The sequence below is a fragment of the Muntiacus reevesi genome, chromosome 1 (genome assembly GCF_963930625.1).
Source record: "Muntiacus reevesi chromosome 1, mMunRee1.1, whole genome shotgun sequence".
Taxonomy (NCBI): Eukaryota; Metazoa; Chordata; class Mammalia; order Artiodactyla; family Cervidae; genus Muntiacus; species Muntiacus reevesi.
Window position 1 is genome coordinate 284,634,176 of NC_089249.1, and position 23,606 is coordinate 284,657,781.

General features: G+C 41.3%; 1 protein-coding gene across 1 annotated transcript; it reads left to right on the top strand.

The window, feature by feature from the left end:
• Positions 1–318: 318 nt before the first annotated feature.
• SLC25A46 (solute carrier family 25 member 46) lies at positions 319–22,530 on the top strand. The gene is made up of 8 exons (XM_065923819.1): positions 319–709; positions 3,649–3,691; positions 4,620–4,677; positions 6,850–6,927; positions 7,307–7,407; positions 13,330–13,386; positions 14,609–14,666; positions 18,591–22,530. Exons 1-8 carry the CDS (start codon positions 442–444, stop codon positions 19,167–19,169), a joined length of 1,242 nt encoding a protein of 413 aa, XP_065779891.1. The 5' UTR covers positions 319–441; the 3' UTR covers positions 19,170–22,530.
• The last annotated feature ends 1,076 nt before the right edge of the window (positions 22,531–23,606 follow it).

A 23,606-nucleotide genomic window follows, 5' to 3' on the forward strand; every position in this document is an offset into this window, starting at 1 on the left:
GAAAGCCAGGTGCGACCTTGCGGGCACCGGCAACTGGAACCTTCACGGGCTCCTTCGTGGCTGGCGGGGCATTAACCAGGGCGAAACAGACCTCGGGCCCCTGAGAGGGGCGAGGCACTTCCGGCGGAGACGCCCACCGCGCGCCGTCTCGCTGCAGGCTCCTCTCGCCGGGTCACAGGCCTCCCTCCCAACCCCTAGCACCTCCCACTTCCCGGCATCCTCCCCGCGGGCCGCCGCTCTGCGTGCTGCCGCGTTTCCTTAGCAACCGCGCCTCCCGCGGCCGCAGGAAGTGGTAGGGTCACGTGCTCCCTGCATGTCCGGGCTGCCGGGTGACTTCCGGGTGTCAGGCTGCCGGGGCGCCGCGGCCGCTGAGGAGAGGCTGTGTGGCCCGGGTGGCGGCGGGCTCCGGGGCGGGCTGGCCTCATCCTGCCCCCGTGCGCGATGCATCCGCGGCGCCCGGACGGGTTCGACGGCTTGGGCTACCGGGGTGGGGCCCGAGACGAGCCGGGCTTTGGCGGCGCCTTTCCGGCGAGGTCCTTCAGCTCCGCGTCGGACCTGAGCCGCTGGGTGACCTCTCCCCCAGACATCCCGGGGAGCCGCAACCTGCACTGGGCCGAGGAGAGCCCGCCCCGCGGCGCGCCTGCCCCCTGCACGCCGCCCGAGGCCCCGGCGGAGGGGCCCTGCCCCGGCGGCGCGGGGCGCAGCGGCGGTGAGGGCCTGGGGGGCGTGCAGGGGCCGGGCGCCTGAGGGAAGGCGGTGAGGGCCTGCAGGGCGGGCGCCTGAGGGGCGGGGTGGGAGGCGACGGTGAGGGCCTGGGGGTCTCGGGGGCTGGAGGGGCGGACAGGGGTGGGGTCCGGGGGTGGTCCGCGCGGAGCGGCCCCGCGCGGGGTGGCGCTCACCGGGCCCGCCGCGCCGCCTCTCGGCGCTCCTTTCGCCCTCTGCCCCCGAGCGGGCCTCCGGCCTCTCCCTGCCCCAGGGTTTTCTGGAGAGGCTTGCCTTAGCCTTGCGTGGCAGCGACCACGGAAGGTTTCGGCACGCTACCTCCCATGCCCAGAATCCACAAAGGAGACTGGCCTGCTGTGTATCGGGACTCACGTGAGAAGTAGCTGATTGACCGGCCGCCGTATCACCTTGATTCCATTGATCTGTGGTGGCTTTGCGTTGTGCAGATAACTTTCTCGGAGACCATAGGCAGCCTTCGGCTCAGAGCTTTCTCTACCTCTCTTGAAAGCTGAGACTTTCTTAACCTCTGTGCTCTCTTGCTGTCCTCATCTTTAAAGTGTATAGAAGAATAATTAAGGGTTTTGTGGGGGGAAAAAAAAGACCTACAAACAAAATGAGGTGTCAGTAATGCCTGATACAGTGTGGATCACACAGTAGGCTAAAAGTCAACCTTTCTTTTTTCCATGTAATCATAGGAGTTGTGTTCGTGTTCTAGATCCCAAAATACTCCTGTATTTTCCCACCTCCTCCTTTCTTTTTTTTTTAACATAAAAATTCCACTAAAGAATGAAAAACACTTAAGACATTTTCAAGATAAGAATTTGGAATCAAGACATAATTATTATTTGCAATGTCAGAAGATCGGTTCAGTTCAGTTGCTCAGTCGTGTCGGAGTCTGCGACCCCATAGACTGCAGCACGCCAGGCCTCCTTGTCAGAAGACAAAGATGTTTTAATTGCAGCTCTATGTAATCTAGATATTTTCAACATCGTCTGGATTCATCAAATGGAGATAATGGCTGCTGCATGTTCCCGTTCTCCTAAAAGTGTTAGAATAATAGATCATACCCTTAAATATTATGTACATTCTAGACATAAATTTTAGTCTCATTTCTTTGACTAGGAAGTACAGTAACATTTGGTTTGGGTTACAGGGAGGAACAGACTGTACTATCATCCAGTGAGGATAGAGGAGGATCAGTGACTTACTCAGTGTTATATATACAGTTAGATTTTCACTCTCTCGAGCTGTTTTTTCCCATAGGTCCCAGAAGGAGTACTGGAAAGTTATAAATTATTCAAAATGCATATGTGATTGCCTCACAGTTACCTTCTCAGGCAGTAAAGCTGACGTTTTATCTTTTCATAATTTATGCGTTGATAGTTAAAATGAGGAGATCTTTAATATCCAGGGTTTTGTGGGGGGTGTTTTGCAGCAGTTAAGAGGCTGGTGAAAAACTCTGCAAAGAGGATAGACGCCTGGGAGACTTAGTTAATACTAGTAAACCTTCCTGACACCTTCCAGAGAACGCCAGTGGTATTTTTTGTTAGTTTATTGGAGGACCTATACAAACACAAAGGGAAAAGATGAAAGGAGGAAAGTATCTTAATTGGGCAAAGAAGCCCTTGCCCTTGTACATTTTCCAAGGCAAGGGTGGTTTCCCCAGAGATTGTTGACATGGTCATGTTCTGGCTCTCAGGGAATAGTGAGGGCATTACTTCATTCAAAAGAGCAGAGATGAGAGGGAGGGATTGGAGAAGAGCGTAGTGAAAAGAGAATGGGAGAAAAATCCCTTGTGAACATTATAGCTGAAATTTAATGTCTAGTCTCTCGGGGTTTGATATTTCATCTTTACGATTTTAAGTTTTTCAGTTAGAAAAAAATTTGTTTTCTTTTTTGACACATGGGTAGGAATTTTCCAGCTGTAAATCCTCCTGATCAGACTATAGCTGTGCCATGAGCAGCAGCACGTATGTACACAGTAGTACATCAGAGAGACCTGGTTTAGCTGCGTGTTCAGTCATTCAGTCATGTCCAAATCTTAGCAACCCATGGGCTGTCGGGTGTCAGGTGGCCTCTGTTCCTGGGACTTTTCAGGCGAGAGTACTGGAGTAGGTTGCCATATCCTTCTCCAGGTATTAAGCAGCTACTATCAAACTATTCTAGAGAAAAATGGAAACCCACTCCAATATTGCCTGGGAAATCCCATGGACAGAGGAGCCTGGTGGGCTACAGTCACTGGGGTCACAAAAGAGTTGGACACAACTGAGCAACTAAATAACAACACATCAAAGTCTTTAAAACTTGGGAAGAGAGAGAAGAGAGCCTTTTTTTCCCCATTTTAGCTACCATAAGTGCTCTTTCAACTTAATTACGTTCATGAGATGTTTTGCTTGCAACTGTTGGTTTAACACAGATACTTTCCACCAGTCACAGTGAATGACTGATTACAATACAGGAGGTGTGGTTGATGAAAGTTATCAGTCAGAGTCTTCACTAGAAAAAAAAAAAAATTAGAAGTTGAAAACTAGTAGCCCTTGACATTTACCTGCAAAACATGTTTGATTTAGTCTACATGAAATTAATCCTTTTTAAAATAGTTGCCAATATTTTAAAACCGGAAGATACTATATAAAACTGAGAATATCTGTTTAGGAAAATCACAGCTTTGAAACTCTGGACTCAGAATTCCATGTGGCAACAATGATTTGGAGTTGAAAAGCAGTTAGGGAGTCTACCCCTTGCAACTTGCCACAAGCTTCAATGGAGTTCTTCACTCGTTCAAATGACCTTCGGCCCCTGTCAAAATTCGATTTGGGGACATGGAGTTTAAATGAATATCATGTTAGTAAAAAGATTTTTTTTGTTCTTTTCTATGGTAAACCTAAATAATGGTTATGAGTAATCTTATTCTTTCTATTTTAGAGCAGTTGAATAGATTTGCTGGATTTGGTATTGGACTTGCAAGGTAATGTTTTGTCTAAAGATTTTTAATTCAAGTTTTATTTAAAGTTTTTTTCTTTATAATGTTAAATAATTAGTATTACTTCCTTTAGATTGATTTTTGGAGCAGTAGTTAAATATTAAAAAGTTCTGTGCAGAAAAATTATTTAAAACCTACAATTTTCTCCCATAAGGATAGTGAAAATTCATTCAATTTTATAAACACAAAATAATTTAAAGGAATATTGTAAGAACTTTTCATGTGTCTGTCCAAAAAATAAAATGTAATCTTATCTCCCCCCCAAAACAAGTAATTTTGCATTGAACCTTTTTCCTGAACATCAGAATTATGACAAGATATTTAGCAGCATAGCATCTGTAGAATCAACATTTCCATATACTGCAAAATATTGTGTAAATATACTTTTTGAGACACCTTTAGTGTTTATTTTGTGATATTTGATTCAACTAGTGTTGATGTGCTAGAGTTGATGTTAGGAAAAAAGAGCATGGCATCTAGGTCTCCCCTAATATGTTCATTAAAATTCCTGTAACTTAAGTGCAAAGTCCATCCACGCCAAAATTTGTGGGGTGGAGGGCTCTTTTGATTTTGAACTTTGTTCACAGCACATCCTCTGAAAGAAAGGGGAAGGGGCATTTAAATTGTCTAGGAAGTAAATTTTCCATATCAGGCCTACAAGTGTATCGATAATTTCATCTTTATACTGCACATATTATATGTTGTTTCTTTGCTTACCAGTTTGCAAATCTGACTTTAGTTTATTTTTCATATTGAATCTTGTTATTGGTACAATGATTTGTAAACACATCGAAACATTTGAAAACTCTATTTTTTTTACTTTTAAGAATAATGTATCACTTAAGTAATACATGATTCCTTAAGAATAAATTCAGTTTTACATGTGTTGTAAATATGAATTGTCCTTTTATAGTCTTTTTACAGAAAACGTACTGGCCCATCCCTGCATCGTTCTGCGCCGCCAGTGTCAGGTATGTACTTTATGTGGTTTTCTAAACAGTGATCCTAACCCTGATTTGACATATAGGCCTCAGATAAATGGCTGAGACCATGTAACCATTATTCCACGTGATGTATACCAAAATGTGTAATATATCAGTTCTCAAACTTTTTGCTCTTTGAAAGCTAAGTCTTAAAATTTATTGAGATCCCCAAAGAATGATTGTTTATATCGATTATATCTACCAATATTTGCCATTTCAGAATCCCAAACTGGGATAATTTATATACATATATATATGTTTAATTCATTAAAATAACAATAAATTGATGAGGTATTAGCATAAATAACATTTTTATAGAACTTTTTTGAAAATATCTTTAATGTCTGGCATAATAGAAAGCAACCAGATTGTCACATCTGTTTCTGCAGTCAGTTTGTTGCAGCACATGTTTTTGAAAGAAACAAGAAAGCCTAGCCTTATATACGTATGTATTTAAAAATGGGAGTTTTATATTTTTTTAGATAATTGGCAGATAAAGTTATTTGCATTGTGAAATCTGAAACCACACAGGTTAAATCTTTTTGTACTCTTTTACATTAAAACCTGTTGATCTGTCCTTCATGTTGAATGGGTTTCTTTTTACCCATGTATGATTCTATTACATCATGCATTGATTAATTGAAAAATATTGATTTATGATTATATAGATCTTCTAAATGTTATGACATTTGCTTATACTGTATCAAAAAACCACCACCATTACAATCACTATAAATCTCACCAGAAAAGTGTTTGAGTTTTGGTAGGTTCATGATAGTGGATATAGGGTTTCCAGATTTCTAATTTTTGCTCATAGGCTCAAATTTATCATTGGCAGCTAACATTCTTGTTTTCTAATCAATGAGCCACTTTGTTTAGTTTTAAAAATATGTTTGTCCCAAGTAACTATAGTCTTGTTAGTTTTTCCAGAAAAAAAAATGGTATTCCATGGAAAAAAGTGACTATTTTCAGACTCACAGCTCCATCAGACAAGTTCTTTTTCTTATGACAGTATATTCAATATGCAATACACAAAATATTAAATTAGAAAGATGATGTGTACTCAGGAGTCAAGATTCTATAAAATTAGTATATCTTACTGCTTCACCAAGGGCATCTTTTAGGGAAAGTGGCTTTTGCCTCTTCACACGTGAGTCAGATGAAGAATACAATAAGTACAAAAGTACAGTTTGGTGCCACTGCCTTCAGTTATGCCAGAGTTAGCAATTTTACCCACTGTTGCTTTGGCACTATTATTGAAAATGTCAACACAATAACAAAGGAAAATGATGCCTTAGTATCAAGAAAATAATTTTGAACATGTCTATCCCCTGAAAGGATAATAAGGCGTTTGAGGGCTAATGGGCCACACTGGCAAAAGTACCTATAGTATAACATCTTCTTTGAAAATTGAGTTAGAAAAGATAAGCCAGTTTTTCAAACAAATAAATTTTTTATGCTTAGCACCAAAATGTAAGCATATAGAGAGAAATCAGTGTTTAAGTAGCATGAACAGTGTATATGCCCTAGAATAGCGAATTTTAGACACATTTTTTACATTGTGACAATATTGCATTGTGATCCAGTGTATACATATATGAGTGATGTTTAAAAATGTTTTATAAAGTAATACTTTCACAGTGTATGATGCATTCTGATACTTTTTTATTATGTCACTTATTAAGTATTAGTTCTGATCCCCCATACTGATTTCATAATTTACCAATTGTTTATAGCTTGTTACTGCTTGCCATGGAAGACAGAAATCTGTTCCCAGAGTTCTTCATGGTTCCTGTGTGTTAAATGGCATGAGCATTTTGCCACAGTGAATTTCATGCTGATGTTTAAGGAAACATAAATATCAAACAACAAAGCCTTCTTTATTATATATTTTATTGCAGGCAGATTCTTTACCAACTTATCTATGAGGGAAGCCTGGATATATTATACATTGGTTTTTCAGGGTTGTGTGTATATAAGCGCATGTTCTTTACTTTTAAGTTATTTAAAGCATTTTCTAAAGTAATTTTGCTTCTGTATAATTCATGTTGACTTTACAATTGAACTTTTATTTATGTTATGACTCCACTGTGTATCTTTCATGCTCTTATTTTTGACAAAACAATAACAGAAAATAATCATAAAATATCTTTTTCACAGGTTAACTACCATGCTCGGCACTATCATCTCACCCCATTTACAGTCATCAATATTATGTACAGCTTCAACAAAACCCAGGTGAGAAATAATCTTTTAATTTAGTTACTGAAGATATTATAACTCTTATACTAAAAGTAACTTAACTGGGTAATGATACCTTTTGATATCACTGAATAATCAGTAATGTCACACTTTTGCCAAAATTAATTAAACATTAAAGGTATTTGATCCATATTAGAGATTATTAATTTGGAGTGTTTATCTTGGCCTAAATGTAGCTCACACAGCAAATATTAAAGAAAGGAGGTAACTTACTTGTCATTCTTTACTGAAATGTTCTTAGAATAATGTCTTACTGGAAAATAGCAGAAAACATTTAATGTCAAGTTTTATTAAGAACTTTTGTATTTCCTTTTTAGGCATTAACAGAAATAATAATAAATTTTGGTCATTTTAGGGACCAAGGGCCCTTTGGAAAGGAATGGGAAGTACATTTATCGTGCAGGGAATCACACTTGGAGCAGAGGGAATAATCAGTGAATTCACACCTTTACCAAGGTACCTTTTTTGGCATTTTTCATTATTAGCTTCATATTAAAAATATGAAAAAATGATAGTTGCTAAAAATACCTTGAATTTGAAAACTTGCTTAAAGTAGCTAAGAGAAGAAACAGAATAAATAATTATGTCTTACGGAATTGGTATGTGATGGAGAAAACCCTTCCTGGTCTAGTATCTATTGAGATATGTCTTTCAGCTCCTACTGCTATGTATTCAGTTCAGTTCAGTCACTCAGTTGTGTCTGACTCTTTGCGACCCCGTGGACTGTAACCCGCCAGGCCCCTCTGTGGGATTTTCCAGGCAAGGATACTAGAATGGGTTGCCATTTCCTCCTCCAGTGGCTCCTCCCGACCCAAGGATAGAACCCGGGTCTCCTACATTGCAGGCACGGGGCTCAAAGCGCGTAAGACCAGTGACAGATGTTTGGGAGTCACAGCTCTGAGGGACAGAGGGGAACTTTGCAAGGGATTATGGAAATGACGTTAGGAGATAGTGTTGGAGATCCCGTAAATTTGGATAGGTGTTGTTTAGCAGGACTCTGATTTTCTTTATCAACAGTAAACCCCGGGGGTGGAGTTAAAGACCAAATGGTTTGTTAATCCAGAATTGGCCCCTGGCAGGGTTAATTTTTTGGATTGACAAGGAACTGAGGGAGTTGAAGGTGCAGCCACTCAGATCGCAGACTTGAGATTCAGTCTTTATAGGGAAGGAAATAAAGACAGGAGACTGATATCAGGCTTTTTGCCACTGTGAGTGCTTTCAAAGGACCGCATAGCCTTGAAGTTCCTTTAACATAGCTTTGCTAAATGTTTCAGACAAAAACATTTCATCAGCTAAAAGTTGCTCCTCTCACACTTTAAAAAAATGTGAATTTCTGACCTTTAATTTTACCCCATTGCTTTTTATATCACACATAATGTCAAAATGTAGTCAGTCAGTCAGTCAGTTCAGTTGCTCAGTCGTGTCCGACTCTTTGTGACCCCATGAATTGCAGCATGCCAGGCCGCCCTGTCCATCACCAACTCCCGGAGTTTACTCAAACTCATGTCCATTGCCTCTGTGATGCCATCCAACCATCTCATTCTCTGTCATCCCCTTCTTCTGCCCCCAATCCCTCCTAGCATCAGGGTCTTTTTCAATGAGTCAACTCTTCGCATGAGGTGGCCAAAGTACTGGAGTTTCAGCTTCAGCATCAGTCCTTCCAATGAACACCCAGGACTGATCTCCTTTAGGTTGGACTGGTCGGATCTCCTTGCAGTCCAAGGGACTCTCAAGAGTCTTCTCCAACACCACAGTTCAAAAGCATCAATTTTTCAGCACTCAGCTTTCTTCACAGTCCAACTCTCACATCCATACATGACCACTGGAAAAACCATAGCCTTGACCAGACGAACCTTTGTTGGCAAAGTAATGTCTCTGCTTTTTAACATGCTGTCTAGGTTGGTCATAACTTTCCTTCCAAGGAGTAAGCGTCTTTTAATGTCATGGCTGCAATCACCATCCACAGTGATTTTGGAGCCCAAAAAATTAAAGTCTGACACTGTTTCCACTGTCTCCCCATCTATTTCCCATGAAGTGATGGGACCAGATGCCATGATCTCAGTTTTCTGAATGTTAAGCTTTAAGCCAACTTTTTTTCTCTCCTCTTTCACTTTCATCAAGAGGCTTTTTTTCTCTTCACTTTTTGCCATAAGGGTGGTGTCATCTGCATATCTGAGGTTATTGATATTTCTCCCGGCAATCTTGATTCCAGCTTGTGCTTCTTCCAGCCCAGTGTTTCTCATGATGTACTCTGCATATAAGTTAAGTAAGCAGGGTGACAATATACAGCCTTCATGTACTCCTTTTCCTATTTGGAGCCAGTCTGTTGTTCCATGTCCAGTTCTAACTGTTGCTTCCAACCTGCATACAGGTTTCTCAAGAGGCAGGTCAGGTGGTCTGGTACTCCCATCTCTTTCAGAATTTTCCACAGTTTATTGTGATCCACACAGTCAAAGGCTTTGGCATAGTCAATAAAGCAGAAATAGATGTTTTTCTGGAACTCTCTTGCTTTTTCCATGATCCAGCAGATGTTGGCAGTTTTGACTCTGGTTCCTCTGCCTTTTCTAAAACCAGCTTGAACATCTGGAAGTTCACAAAATGTAGTACTTGTCATCAAATGTCCTTGACATTGTCCTACAAACACAAAATTCAGCTTGTCATTATTCATTCATTAGTGGGATTATTTTATTTTAACGTATGTCCCTTACACTAGGTCCCAGCCTTTAGGGTCACGGTTCCCTTTGTTTCTTCCCCTTACTGTATACCTGCTTTTGAGCACATAGTAGGAATTCAGGAAATATGAGGTAAATAAAAATTTAACAAAATTCAGTGATTTCTGTATTATGGAGTATAAAGAATTCTGTATTTGCAGTCAGAACACTGTTGCTCCTGGCTGTACTGCTTTTGGGCTTCCCCAGTGGCTCAGTGGTGAAGAATCTGCTGCCAGTGCAAGAGACGCAGGTTCGATTCCTGGCCTGGGAAGATCCCACATGCCATGGAGCAGCTGAGCCTGTGTGCCACAACTACTGAGCCGGTGTTCTAGAGCCGGCGAGCCGCGACTGCCGAGCCCACATGCCCTAGAGCCGGCCAACCACAGCTGCTGAGTTGGTGTTCTAGAGCCGGAGAACCACAACTGCTGGGCCAGTGTTCTAGAGCCAGTGAGCTGCAACTAGAGCCGGCAAACCGCAACTCCCAAGTCAGTGCTCTAGAGCTGGCGAGCCACAACTGCTGAGTTGGTGTTCTAAAGCCAACAAACCACAACTGCTGGGCTGGTGTTCTAGAGCCGGCAAACCACAACTCCCGAGTCAGTGCTCTAGAGCCGGCAAGCCACAACTGCCAAGCTGGTGTTCTAGAGCCTATGAGCCGCAACTGCCGAGCCCACGTGCCCTAGAGCCGGCGAACCATAACTGCTGAGCCCGTGCTCTAGAGCCGGCGAACCGCAACTGCCGAGCCCACGTGCCCTAGAGCCGGCGAATCATAACTGCCAAGCCCGTGCTCTAGAGCTGGCGAACCATAACTGCCGAGCCCATGTGCCCTAGAGCCGGCGAACCATAACTGCTGAGCCCATGCTCTAGAGCCAGCGAACCGCAACTGCCGAGCCCATGTGCCCTAGAGCCGGCGAACCATAACTGCCGAGCCTGTGCTCTAGAGCCGGCGAACCATAACTGCCGAGCCCGTGCTCTAGAGCTGGAGAACTGCAATGCCAAGCTCACCTGCTCTCGAGCCTGTGCGCTACCACGAGAGAAGTGGCTGCAATCAGAAGCCTGTACACCACAACTGGGGAAAAACCACCACAGCAGCCAAGACGCGGCACAGCCATTAAATAAGTAAATAAATTATTGTTTTAAAAAAAGTAAAGGCTGCACAAATACAGTGTTATTTCAAAATCCTGTTGCTTTCGTATATTGATTGTGCATGGGAGTGTGTGTATATCAAAAAGTCTGATAAAAAGCAAGGGCAGTGTTTGCTTGTGAAGATAGTGAATTAATAATAGCTACATATCCTGGTACTTGGTGATGGACTATAAAAAGGTTTAATCACAAGTATATTTTTACACTACCCTCTTTCATGAAGCATTTAAATGTGCTACTTTAAATTTCTAGAGCTGTGGCAGTAAGTTTTACACATTTTATAAAGGAATAGATACCAGGAAGAGTGTCTCATTTTTTTTTATACTTGGTTTTAAATTTCTCTTTTTGCTGTTTTTACCTTAATCCTAATGATCTTAAGAATTGGCAGCAGTAATTAGTATTCAGTGAGCCTGAGCAAACTCCAAGAGATGGTGAAAGACAGGGAAGCCTGGCATGCTGCAGTCCATGGGTTACAAAGAGTCAGACAAGACTTAGCGACTGAACAACAATTAGTGTTCAAAGCAAACGTGTCCCAGTCCTTACAGAAAGGCAGGTTACAGACCCACGTATCCATAATGTTAATGAAATGCTCAAAATTAACATCATAATAACCTGTGGTAACCCTGTTTGAGGCCATATAAGAGAATGGAGGGCTTCCCAGGTGCTGTTAGTGGTAAAGAATCCATCTGCCAGTGCAAGAGATGTAGGAGACGTGGGTTCGACCCCTGGGTCCGGAAGACCCCCTGGAGGAAGGCATGGCCACCCGCTCCAGCATTCTTGTCTGGAGAATCCCATGGACAGGAGCATGGTGGGCTACAGTCCACAGTGTTGCAAAGAGTCGGACAGGACTGAAGCAGCTTGGCACACAGGCAAGAGTAATAGATTTACAAACCTTTTAGCATATTTTGTTTTATAATCATAAAGTCAGTAAGATAAGTAGCCTAGTCTTTTTTAGAATTTTTGTCATAATCATTAAATGTCATTCCAGCTATTCTACAATTGTTCAGAGCTAGTATTGTATCCTGGTAATAATTTCATCAGAATGTGACCCAGAACACCCTCTAAGGTCTTATAAATCAGAGATGGTTGTTTTGTTTTCTCAACTTTTCTCTACGGACCTTTCAGTCTCTAGGAAAATGTAGAAATATTCATGCATCACACATGCCATAAGTGTACTGAGTTTGTTTTTAGAACACTCATATTATTAGTGGTTTCCTTCGCCTTTTTAATATAAAATGTATGCCTCTGTCTCCTTATGTCATATTTATTCATTTCAAGCAGAAAATGTTTTTCTGGGGTTCCTGCTCTGCCTGTAGGGTATTGTGTGTGCGCCAGTGTAACCGGGCAAGCTGGTGGCAGCCAGTCTCCACTTGGTTTTACGTTTTCCTTTTCTCTGTTATGCCACCTTCCTCACTCCCCTCCCTTCCATCCTCTCTGTCTGCCTTTTCACTTTTTCTGCCTCCTTTTTTGATTTCCCCTTTATTCTCCATGTTTTCTTGTTTTTTACTTTACTCTTGATATAACTCTCTCCCTTTGTCGTCTTCATTCAGCCCGCCTCTCTCCTCTTCTCGGGTTCCCAGAGTAACCTAACTTGCAGGACGCACAGAGTCCTAGGCCTTGGCCCAAGACGTGGCATTCTGCCCCTTTCCTTGGAACACGGCCCTGTGATCTCTTTGACCGTTCTTTTTCTCATAAGTAAAAGGTAGTACCTTATTATAGGTGTTACAAGGCAGTAAGATATGCAAGGCAATATCTGTGTATCTCACAGGATTCCTTCTTGTATCGAGTGAGATGAGAGGCAGTACAGGCAGATAGTATAGACTTCAAGTCATGTGGACCAGGGTTTAGACCCAGTTCCACCACTAACTTGTTGCATGGCTCTGGGTAAGTTACGAACCGTCTCAGCCTGTTTCCTCATCTATGAAATGAGGGTTATAGGTTCATTGTGAGGGTTAGAAATAATTTATGTGAAGTGCTTTGCACAATGTCTGGCATACAGCAGGAGCTTAAAAAGATAATAGAATGTAATAAAAATCACAAAAGTAATGCCATCTTAATAAGTAGAGGCACTTTGAAAATTAGGTGCTACACAAATGTGTCATTCAGCGCAGCAGTTAATTAAGCTTTTCTTCCTTTATTCTGTTTCCTTGTCTGCCTTTCCCTTCCCCATCCATTGTCCTGTCTGCCATTTTTTTGTGGCCGCACCGCATGGCTTCAGGGATTGAACCCAGGCCCTCGGGAGTGGAAGCACAGAGCCCTAACCACTGGACTACCAGGGAGCGCCCCGTGTCCGTTTCTGTCATTGGTTATGACGCCTCCTCCTTTGCCAGTGCATACAGAAAGACCGCCTGTGTTTTTCTCTTTCCAACCCACTGTAATTGTTTGACAGCTCCCAGAAAGAAAATTGTTCACCATTAGAATATATTTCTGCTACAGATTTTAAAAAAAATTAAAAATTGATTAACTTTTTGAAACTTGGGTTAATTCAGGATGTTTTAAACAGCATGGCTTTTGTTTATTTTTTTAGGGAGATTTCACATAAATGGAATCCTAAACAAATAGGAGAACACCTTCTATTGAAATCGTAAGTATCAAAAGCAGCATTTGTATTGAAATTTAACCAGTTTTTATAGTGTTAGAACTTAAAAAAGCTTATTAAATAAAAGTTAAGGAAAATAAGAGCAAAAGAAATATTTATGGGACTAAAACTTAATAAGAAAATTAACAAAGTTTAGGAATAAAATCCTGAAATGTATTTTATCTTTCAAATCTTCCTAATTTGGAAAGTTGAAATCACAACTTAATTTTTCTTTGTGTTCTTAGGAAGTTAGCAAGGATTGTCAACTTGTTAAACCTAAATTGCCAGGAAAATTATTACTCTTATAATTATTATCATTATTTTATTGGTAAGCAGACATACAAATTTATTTGTATGGTGATGAGCAAACTCAAAACCTTAGTGTCATTAAAATGTAGTCCTAAAGGCACTTAGTGACATTACACCACTGACCACTTTTATAGATTAGAATTTTACTCTTCACTTTTTAATTTTTCTTGAAGATTGTGAATTGGAAACCCCCCAGCTTGCTGGCTCCCTCTGTGGGACATTCCAGCACATTATTACTTAGTGATGTTCCATTCACCTTGAAAACCACTACTTGCCAGGACCTGGCCCATGGGGTTAGGTAAGTCCCACCTTGACATCATTTTAAGTGACTATATTTTGCAGGCTTGCAAAGTTGTATGTCTCAGCAGTGGCAATAGGAAGCAACTTTGCAAAGCTGTACAATATTGTTTTTTAATAATGAAAGGGGACTTCACTCACCATGGAAGACTGGCTTAGCTCTGCTGGGTGGGAAATCTGGGAATTAATAATGATAATAGATAGGACAATAGCAGAACAGTAGCCTTGTTCAGGTGTCACTAAAAAGGCAAGCAATGGAATGGATTCCTCGTCTTAAATTTGAAGTATCTGATTCATAGGCTACATTAGCTGTGTGCAGGTAGATGTTCCAATAGTGAATCATAAACAAGCCTACGTTTTACTGGTCCAAAATAAGTTATTTTCTTGCAGGCTGTCTCTGTGTTATTTTAATACATAGATTTTCATCTCTAATTGTTGAGTAAAGCATCTTACGTTATAGGTCTCTGAAGCATCTTAAGGCTATAGGTATTAATAGTTGAAAACCTTGAAGTTGTTATTCAAGCTTGATATAGATTATGTTGATATATTAAAATAGGTATTAAAATTTCTAGTGTAAGCTTCCTGTTTCAGTGTACTGATAAGTTTGTTTTAATTTCTACAGCCTAACTTACATAGTGGCAATGCCTTTTTATTCAGCAAGTCTAATTGAAACAGTACAGGTGAGCTATTTTTTATTGTCACTTTTTTCATTAAAAATGTCTTTTGGGATATTCAGTAGATTGTGTATGTCTGATAGTGTAATAAAAATTTAAGACAATATCCTAAACAAAATGTTTCACAGATATCATACATATATTGGAGATTATATGCTAGGTACATTGCCAGTGTGTCAGTTTTCTTTGCAAATTTAATTTATGCCTCTAGTGTTAATTCTTGTTATCCCTTATGATAGGCAGATGTACTCTCAATTCAGATGTCTCAGAACCCAGCCTATGACTTGCTCTAAAAAGAAAAAAATCTATAGAGTGCCCCCCCAACTTTTTAAGATGCTTATGTATAACTCAAATGGTTATGGCCTATCAGATAATAAATGACTGCTTGAACATGAAACAATTAGAAGAGTAGTTCCCATAGCTAGTTTACCAGTAGGTAGCATTCTTTTTACATATTCCTTTTAGGGAGCATTTGATCCTGTGTACTACAGAAGCTAAAGCAATCTCCTGCTCACATTCTACATTGTTTCACTGTTTCTAACCACGTGGTGGCGCTTCAGGTAAACTGAATTGGGGTCCTTTCTCACACCAATCCTACACTTAAAACTGTGAGCGAGCCTCCTCTACCCTCTTCACACAGTCCAGCTGTCTGCCCCCCGTCTTCTGTCTCCAGTGGCAGATACTCTAGCGTATTTCTGTCTTTGGCGTGTATGAGTTTTCTCTGTAAAAGCCTCACTGGATCAGTGTTACCTCTTCAAATTACTCTTTTTCCACTAAGGTGCTTTTCTGGCCACATCATCGATTTCTTTATGTATTTTGTAGAATTATTGCTTGACATAAATGTCTTGCTACCCAGGTATTTCCTATCCCCTTGCACTTGACAGTGTGAAAATGATATAACCCTTGTATGGGGCTGCAGCTTAAAGAGTTGTCACTATAAGATGACATCATTTCAAAGATAAGGAAAGCAATAGCAGGAAGATAATGAAGGAAAAACAAACAGGGTGACATCTTGGGGAAAGCAAGTGTTAGCTTCAGACAGCCCCGTATCACAGTCATTTCTCTGCTCAAATTAGGTCTGTAACTTAGAGCTGATGTCTTAGCCTTTCTAAATCTTACTTTTCGCATCCATAAAATGGGAACAGTATTTTATTAACTGAATTACAAAGATTAAATGTGTTATTTGTGTAGAGTTCCTAGCTCACTAGCGGTTCACTGTGATTCTTTAACCCAGAATCTCCGATGTGTTTCCTGCTCGGGCTGCCACCTGCTGCTTCCTCCCTGCCGCCTGACTTCCCGGTTCTCTCTTGAGCGCCCTCCCCGCTTTTCATGCCGTCCTTACCACGCCTTCTCTTGTGCTCCGCGGCGCAGTCCAGGGCGCAGTCCAGGGCGCAGTCCGGGGCCCTCTGCTCCGTATCACACAGTCACGGCCGGGAGAGCTCAGTACTCCCGTGACTCCTTTTAACTCTCCCATCTCTATGAGTTTAAAAAGTAGAGAAGGCTTGATTTTCATATTTCCTTCATCCTTTGTAACTAATCAGTCATCCTGTCCTCAGTTCTGACTTCAGGGAGTATCTGAGATGGCTCCCACTGATAGGCCCCCCATTCCCAGCCCTTCACGTCACATGGCTGCTTTCTTCCTACTTGATAGTCTGGGGGGGGCGCGGGGGCAGGATTGCCTGTCTGGGGAGCTCAGATCTCTTTGAGAACAGTCTTTGCCTTGAAAATCACACATTTATGCATAGATCTCCTAAAGGACACTTCCTGAAGCTCTTACATATAAACTTCCTAGTGACTTGTCTTTTACTAAGACTGCTTGTTCTGTTTCCTGGATTTAAAGGCCATTCTACATAGTCATGCAGGGTTAGCGTTCTAAGCTGCAATGCTCATATCCTTTTGCTGAGTAAGGATCCATCTCATCTCTGAGATGAATTTCAGACTTCTCAGCGGAGTAAACAAGACAAATAAAAGGATACTTCATGGTGCTAAGTGCCAAGGAGGATAAAAATAAAACAAGGAAATTAAGAGGTGTAATGGGTAGAGAGAAGTGATTACTATTTTTTGAAGATCCAGAAAGTTCTCTCTCAGAAGCAAAAGTCCTTTGAGTAAAGGTGTGAACATAAGAACTACACGGGTATTTGGGAGCAGAGCGTTCTAAGCAGAGGAAACGCGGGTGCAAAGACCCTGCGAGAGGCTTGCATCCGACTTGCGTTTGCAAAGCAAAGAGAAGGCCGGTACAGCTAAAGCTGACTCAGGACAGGAGAACAGGAGGAGATGAGGTCTGAGATGGAAAAGGGCGAGAGTGCATGCAGGACACTGAAGACCACTGTGATAGCTTGGCTTTGCTTTGAGGGAGACGGGGAGTCGTTGGTGGGTTTGAGCAGGAGGATGACATGATCTGACGTAGGTCCTGAATGGGATCTCTTTGGCTGCTGCATTACAATAGGCTGGAGTGGGAAGGGAGACAGAGGCAGGGAAGTGACCGAGGTTAGGTGGGCTCATCTTGGTCTCATGGTTTAGCTTTACTGCCAACTTGCACGTTTATGTGTCCGGCTCCGACCTTTTCCTTTTAGTCTAGACTGTAAACTGCGCTTGGAGCTCACACCCTAGACTCCGAATTTCTGAACTCTGGATCTCCGCCCGCCCCCCCCAACCCCTGGCCCGGTTGCTGCCCGGCAGTGCAGCCCAGCTCAGCGAGAGGACTGTTATCCCTCCAGCGCCTCTGGCCGGTGGCTCTGAGCTCATCCTTGTCTTCTCTTTCCCATAATGCACGTCCCGTCCACCAGGAATTCCTGTTGGCTGTAATTTTATGATAAAAGCACAGTTGAATCATTTTATTTCCTTTACTACCTGCTGTTCCAATCCACCATCATATCTTTAACTGGTTTCTCAGTCTTCGTTCTCATGTTCCTCTGCACGACAGCCAGTATAACACAAATTCCATCTTACCCATCGTATGCTTCAGACCAGCTAGTCGTTTCCCATCTGACTAAAGACGAAAGTCTGCACGGTGGCATGCTGTGGCCCCAGAATACCTTTTTAACTTCACTTTTTGCTCTTCTCTTCAGTCACTGCTGCGGCCGAATTGGCCTCTTTGTTGTTGTTGTTTAGTCGGCAAGTGTCTAACTCTTCTGCAACCCCGTGGACTGTAGCCTGCCAGGCTCCTCTGTCCATGGGATTCTCAGGCAAGAATACTGGAGTGGGCTGCCATTCCCTTCTCCAGAGAATCTTCCTGATGCAACGATCGAACTTCTTGTGTCCCGCGTTGGCAGGTGGGTTCTTTACCACTGAGCCACCAGGGAATTGCTTTTCTGCCTGTCTGCGCCTCTGTAACCAGTATCACGACTTCTTGTACACATCCCATAATTGTAAAAAGTAGAGACATTGCAGATGATAGTGACTTAACACCTCCTGAGGCTTTCTCTGCACCAGGCCTTCTTGCATTTAATGCTCCCAGCAACTCTGTGCATAAAGGTAGGTCAGCCTAATCCCACTTTTGTAGAAGAGTAATTCTCTTAGGAGAAGTAAAGTCACGTGCCCATGATCACAGAGCCAGCAAGTCCTACTGGAGCAAGGGGTAAGGCCATGCCTTCCACCCAAGCACTGCGCCTCCTCGTAACGGTAGTTGTTGCTTTTCAGGATGAGTCCCAGGGAGCTTCTTGAGGTGGGGGCACCTGGTGTGTCCTCTGCCACGCCTCTTCCCCTGTCTCCCTTCCCCAATTGGAACAGCTCCCAGTTTCGCTGCTGTTTTGTGAAATTTTATTTGAAAAAAGGATCTAATGCCTAGATAACATTTGTCATTTGCAAACCATTGATGTTTCTCCCCTTTAGTCAGTACATTAATTTAAAAGGGACTTGAATGGACCTGAAAATCCTCTGTGACAGAAGCAACAGCTGATGACGTTTACTGTTTCCTCCTTTTCATCGCAGAGTGAGATAATCCGAGACGGCGCCGGGATTCTGGAGTGTGTGAAGGAGGGGATCGGAAGAGCGGTCGGCTTGGGCGTGCCTCACAGCAAGCGCCTGCTTCCGCTCCTGTCCTTGGTCTTCCCCACGGTGCTGCACGGGGTTCTCCATTACGTCATCAGCTCGGTGGTCCAGAAGGTCGTCCTGCTCATCCTGAAGAGAAAGGCCTACGACGGCCGCCTCGCCGAGAGCGCCAGCCCGGTGCAGAGCGTGCTGGACGCCTACTTTCCGGAGCTCATCGCCAACTTCGCGGCCAGCCTCTGCTCTGACGTCACGCTGTACCCGCTGGAGACGGTTCTGCACCGCCTGCACGTGCAGGGAACCCGCACGATCATCGACAACACAGACCTGGGGTATGAGGTGCTCCCGATTAACACGCAGTACGAGGGCCTGAGGGACTGCGTCCGCACCGTGCGGCAGGAGGAGGGCCTGCTCGGCTTCTACAAGGGCTTCGGCGCCGTGGGCGTCCAGTACGCGCTGCACGCGGCGGTGCTGCAGATTACCAGGGCCATTTACTCCACGCTGCTTCAGAACAGCGCTTGAGATCCAGAGCCCGGCCTAGTCTGGCAGACGTCCTCTGAATGCTTTGTTATGAAATTATGAAGGACAAGAGTGAAAAACGGGTTCAAAATGGATAGGCGCCGAAACTGGCAGGAACAGCCCATGATGATTATATTGACTCTCCACCTCTTAAAAAAGGCATAGATACATATTTTGGATTCAGAGTATTCCAAATTTGAAAACTCAGTAAAAACACTCATATGAATTAAATTCTAGCTAGTATAGTACTAATGCCAAACTAAAAAGAATCTTGGGAAGAAGCAAATATTTGTCAGCAAACTGAAAACCAAATTTCACAGAGCTGAATTTATTTCATCTGACTTTAATATTTATCACACGTTTATTTCACCTTCTGCATTGATACTGGTATGTCATTCTTAATATAGTATATAGTAGCAGGAGGGCATAGTTTACCTTTAAGCAAATTATGTTGTCAGTAATAAAGACAAGAAGGATTAGGTTTGGCAATCTGTAAGCAGAAGCTGAGAGTTTTAAATTGCACTGTCCCTGTAGAACTTTAATGGCTGTACATTTATTATTATAAAGCCATTTATATGCATACATATAACTTGGAATTTCCTTCATCCCTACATATTTTCCACTCTTAGATCAGCTTACTGTCTAAAATGAAGTTATGTACTTTCTGTGTGAATATCAGAACAAAGCATTAAAAGCCAAGATACCCAAAAGATTAAAGGCAAACGGCATACTCGTCCATATCAAACCCACCACTTCAGTGCCAGCAGCTTATAATCTGTCATACATTTATCAAGTTTGAGTTGCTTACCTAGTTTTATGAATCATCACACTGTTTTTAGAGCCACTCTCATTAACAGAGACAGAAAATAATCATGACAACGATTCCTATTTCCACATTTACAAATTGTGTACTAAAGGGAATGTCACTTGCCTTTCATTTCTGAATGACCTGTCTTAGAGAAGACACGATTAAAATTTACCTGGGAATTTGTGCCTCATGCCTTTCATAGAGTCATCATTAAATAATGGCTTTAATTTTTATTTTTTTCTTGTTTTTGTTCATAGTTGTATTCTCCAAACTAGATATACATAAAGGGAAATGTAGGTTTATCACCCTTTATTGAAATATGTTTGGATGAATACTGATGAAAAATAGAAACTTCAAAGGAAGTTTATCCTTGCTTTTTATGGGTGAAGAAAAGAATTTCAACAAATAATAAACAAAAATGTTGGTAATCAGTTTAATAAAAATTCTGTCCCTAAATTGAATTTGGTGGGTGAGGCTCTTTGTGTAGTAAAATAATATGCATTTGATTGATCCATTTAGCAAGCTGGAGTATGGTGACTGCACTGATGTTGTCCAACCTAGAATGCAAACAAACTGAGGTGTATTTTACTTACTGAGTGTCAGTGAAATGGTTACTTTTTGTGATTAATAATGTTGAAACCAAAAGATGATATCCAAAAAGTATCAAACAATATATATGTGGCAACTCTCTCAATTATCTTGTGAATGTGGTTTTTTTTTTTTTGATGACTAAAGCACACAGGTTTTCCATTTTCCCATTCCACCAAGAGGGGGAAAGTAAAATTAAACATAAGTTATACACTTTCAGATAATGATTTGTCTAATTTGCAGCATATAAATTGTTTTCATTGCCTTTTAATTACTAAGTAAATTTTTAGATGTTTATAATATGCCCAACTTCCTAAAAACCTTTCATTTTTATTGTAATCAAAGAAGATGGTTTCAGAAAAGAGTAAACTGAAAATTACAGGTTTTAGAAAATTTATAGAACAGAATCTGAATGGAATCAAGTATCTACTAGTGAAAATCTAGGATCCTTTATCTAGTTAAAAACTAGATATTTCAAGATTATTTTATGGATGTTATCATGAAGATTCAGTTATATAGTACTGTCTCATTATGGAATCATTATAAGACTGATAGGCTGAACCACACACAAGTAGGTGTTTATTTTCTCTTTGGAGAGTGAGTACAACTTAAAACTAAAGTTGAAATGTGGCAAGTAAAATACTAATTTTTTATTACCATTCCAAATTAGTTGAAATATAAAAAGAAATCTTTAAAATTGAAGCACTTAAATGTTGGCCAAATATGTTTAACTGAATTTAGAAAGGAATAAGCAAAATAAACATTAGACATGCTCTTTCCCTTTTAAAAATTGCTTTGTTTCTTTAGGTGCCAAAGTCAAATACCCATAGGCTATAGTTCTTAATATGATAATACCTTAAAATAACATTTTAAATTCAGTGTGATTAATAGTATCATGAATAATATTCTATTAAAATATTTCACAGTCCCAATGGTCCCCTTATATAAGCTAGGTTTGGCCATGGAGCTGAAGTGTGATACGCTTGCCTTACATTGTTGGGTTTCTTAAGTCCTATAGTCTGAAATGAATGGAATTAAAAACGGAAAAATCTGGTTAATATTACTTAACTGTGTTAAGTGAGTTTATGAACTGGTTTACTAAATCTGTTTATAAATCTCTTTCCTTTGAGGGACTATTTATGGTTTCTTGCAAAATAATCTCTAAGTGTAAATAATATAAGTCTTTAAACTCCAGCACTAGATGTTATGAGTCAAAACAAACTAAATTTCAAAATAATTGTGGACCGTGGGGTTTGATAGTGTTTTCAGAAATAAAACTGAGAGACTAGAGGTCTTGCTCATTTTTGCAAGGTACGCTTGCCTGTCCACAGCTGTGTTTTCAGCACTGGGCTTGTTAAAACCGCACACAGCATTCGCTTAGCTGACTGGGTACAAGCACTTCGGTCTTCCCGTGTATTCATACATCTGCCCAGGAAGCAAAACACACTGCTTGGATATTTGGTTTTTCAACTGACATTGTGCAGGACGTTTGCCCTTAGCTTGCTTCCCAGATCTTATGGGGAAAAAATGAACAATCTGCCAGCTCTTGAAAAGATAGGTTTGAATTAGTTATTTTCAGTAATATACATGGAAATAAAATCCCGTTGGTAACAACTCACATTGCACTAGAATTTAAGTAATACTTAACTTTGGCATTTCTGGTTTCTCTTCTCTTTCAGGTAGTTGTACATTTCTCTCCTTTTCTCTTTCTCTCATATAAACTGGATATATAATGTCTTTTCTTTTGAGTGACTGAATATCATTGATATGCTTCCAAGTTGTATAATTGAGTAACAAAAACTTGTGATTTGACAATGAATCTTATGCAGTATACCTCAGCTAGAAGAGGTATTTGGTCTGTGTGTTTTTTCTTTTTTAAAGTTGTTTTTGTCTCACTGGTATTTTAAATGTTTTCAGCAAATTGTGTAATATGAAAAGGTTAAATAAAACATTGAAATAAAATACTAATTTTCTCTTACTCATGCTAGAAAACTACTAAGTCTGGTGGTGAGGAGGTTCAGAATATGTCCCCCCAAAATATGTGATGTTGGCATATGATTTTGAATTAAAGGTACTTGAGAGACAGCTAGTGCAAAAGGACACTCAGACCCTTCTTTGTTCCGCTGAAAGCAAATTGCTCGTGTGAAAGTTGCCCCGCCTGTATGGAAAGAGGGCCTGTAGGGCTGAGGAAGCTGTGTGAATAAACCTGTTACTTCTTCACCATTCACCACCCCTACCACAAACTCCTCTGCCTGTCAATTCTTCATAAGTTGTTTTTTCATCTAAAAATTTTAAAAGCTTTTAATGCCGGTTCCCTCCTTGAAGGCTTATTGCATGGCGGCTCCTGCACATATAAAAGCTTTTCTCCTGTTAATCTGTCTCATGTCAATTGAGTTATGAGACCAGCCAAAGACCTAGAAGGGAAGGTTGTCCTACACCTACAGACAGTGGTGAAGGAAAAGTTACACTTTTGTAGGAACAAGTGAAGATCAAGAGGAGTATCTGTGTAAAGTTAAACGTTTTGCCCATTATGTAAAAACCATTCTGATGCCTGTGATGTGTGCAAAACAAGTACCATATTTCTTACATAAAATTGCGTATGTGTTGTCTTTGGTTCTTACAGAGACCCATATTTGATCCTTAAAGCTGTCCTCAGGCAATTTTCTGAGTAGTGCTGTTTAGGGAGGAAATAGATACAGGTGGTGGGCATTGCTTGAAAATACTAAAATAATCAGAAAAACCAGCAGCTAACAAGAGCTAACAATTCACTGAAACGTAAGAAACTCCCCTAAGACACGGGGGAACAGTCAGGGAGATGGTTTCTTTGCAAAGTTTGGGCATTTGAAAGTGGTTATGTACACGAGGGAATTTAGAAAGCCACTCACATGCCCAGGAAAGGACATGGGCTCGGAAAAACACTGAGAAGACCCTGAGTTTTCATTCCTGGATGATCTAAAAACTCAGTACAAGCAGGAAGTGAAAGCTGAGGCAAAACTGTAAAGAGCCTAGGCTAAGGATTAAAGGGTTACCCCAATACAGAACCA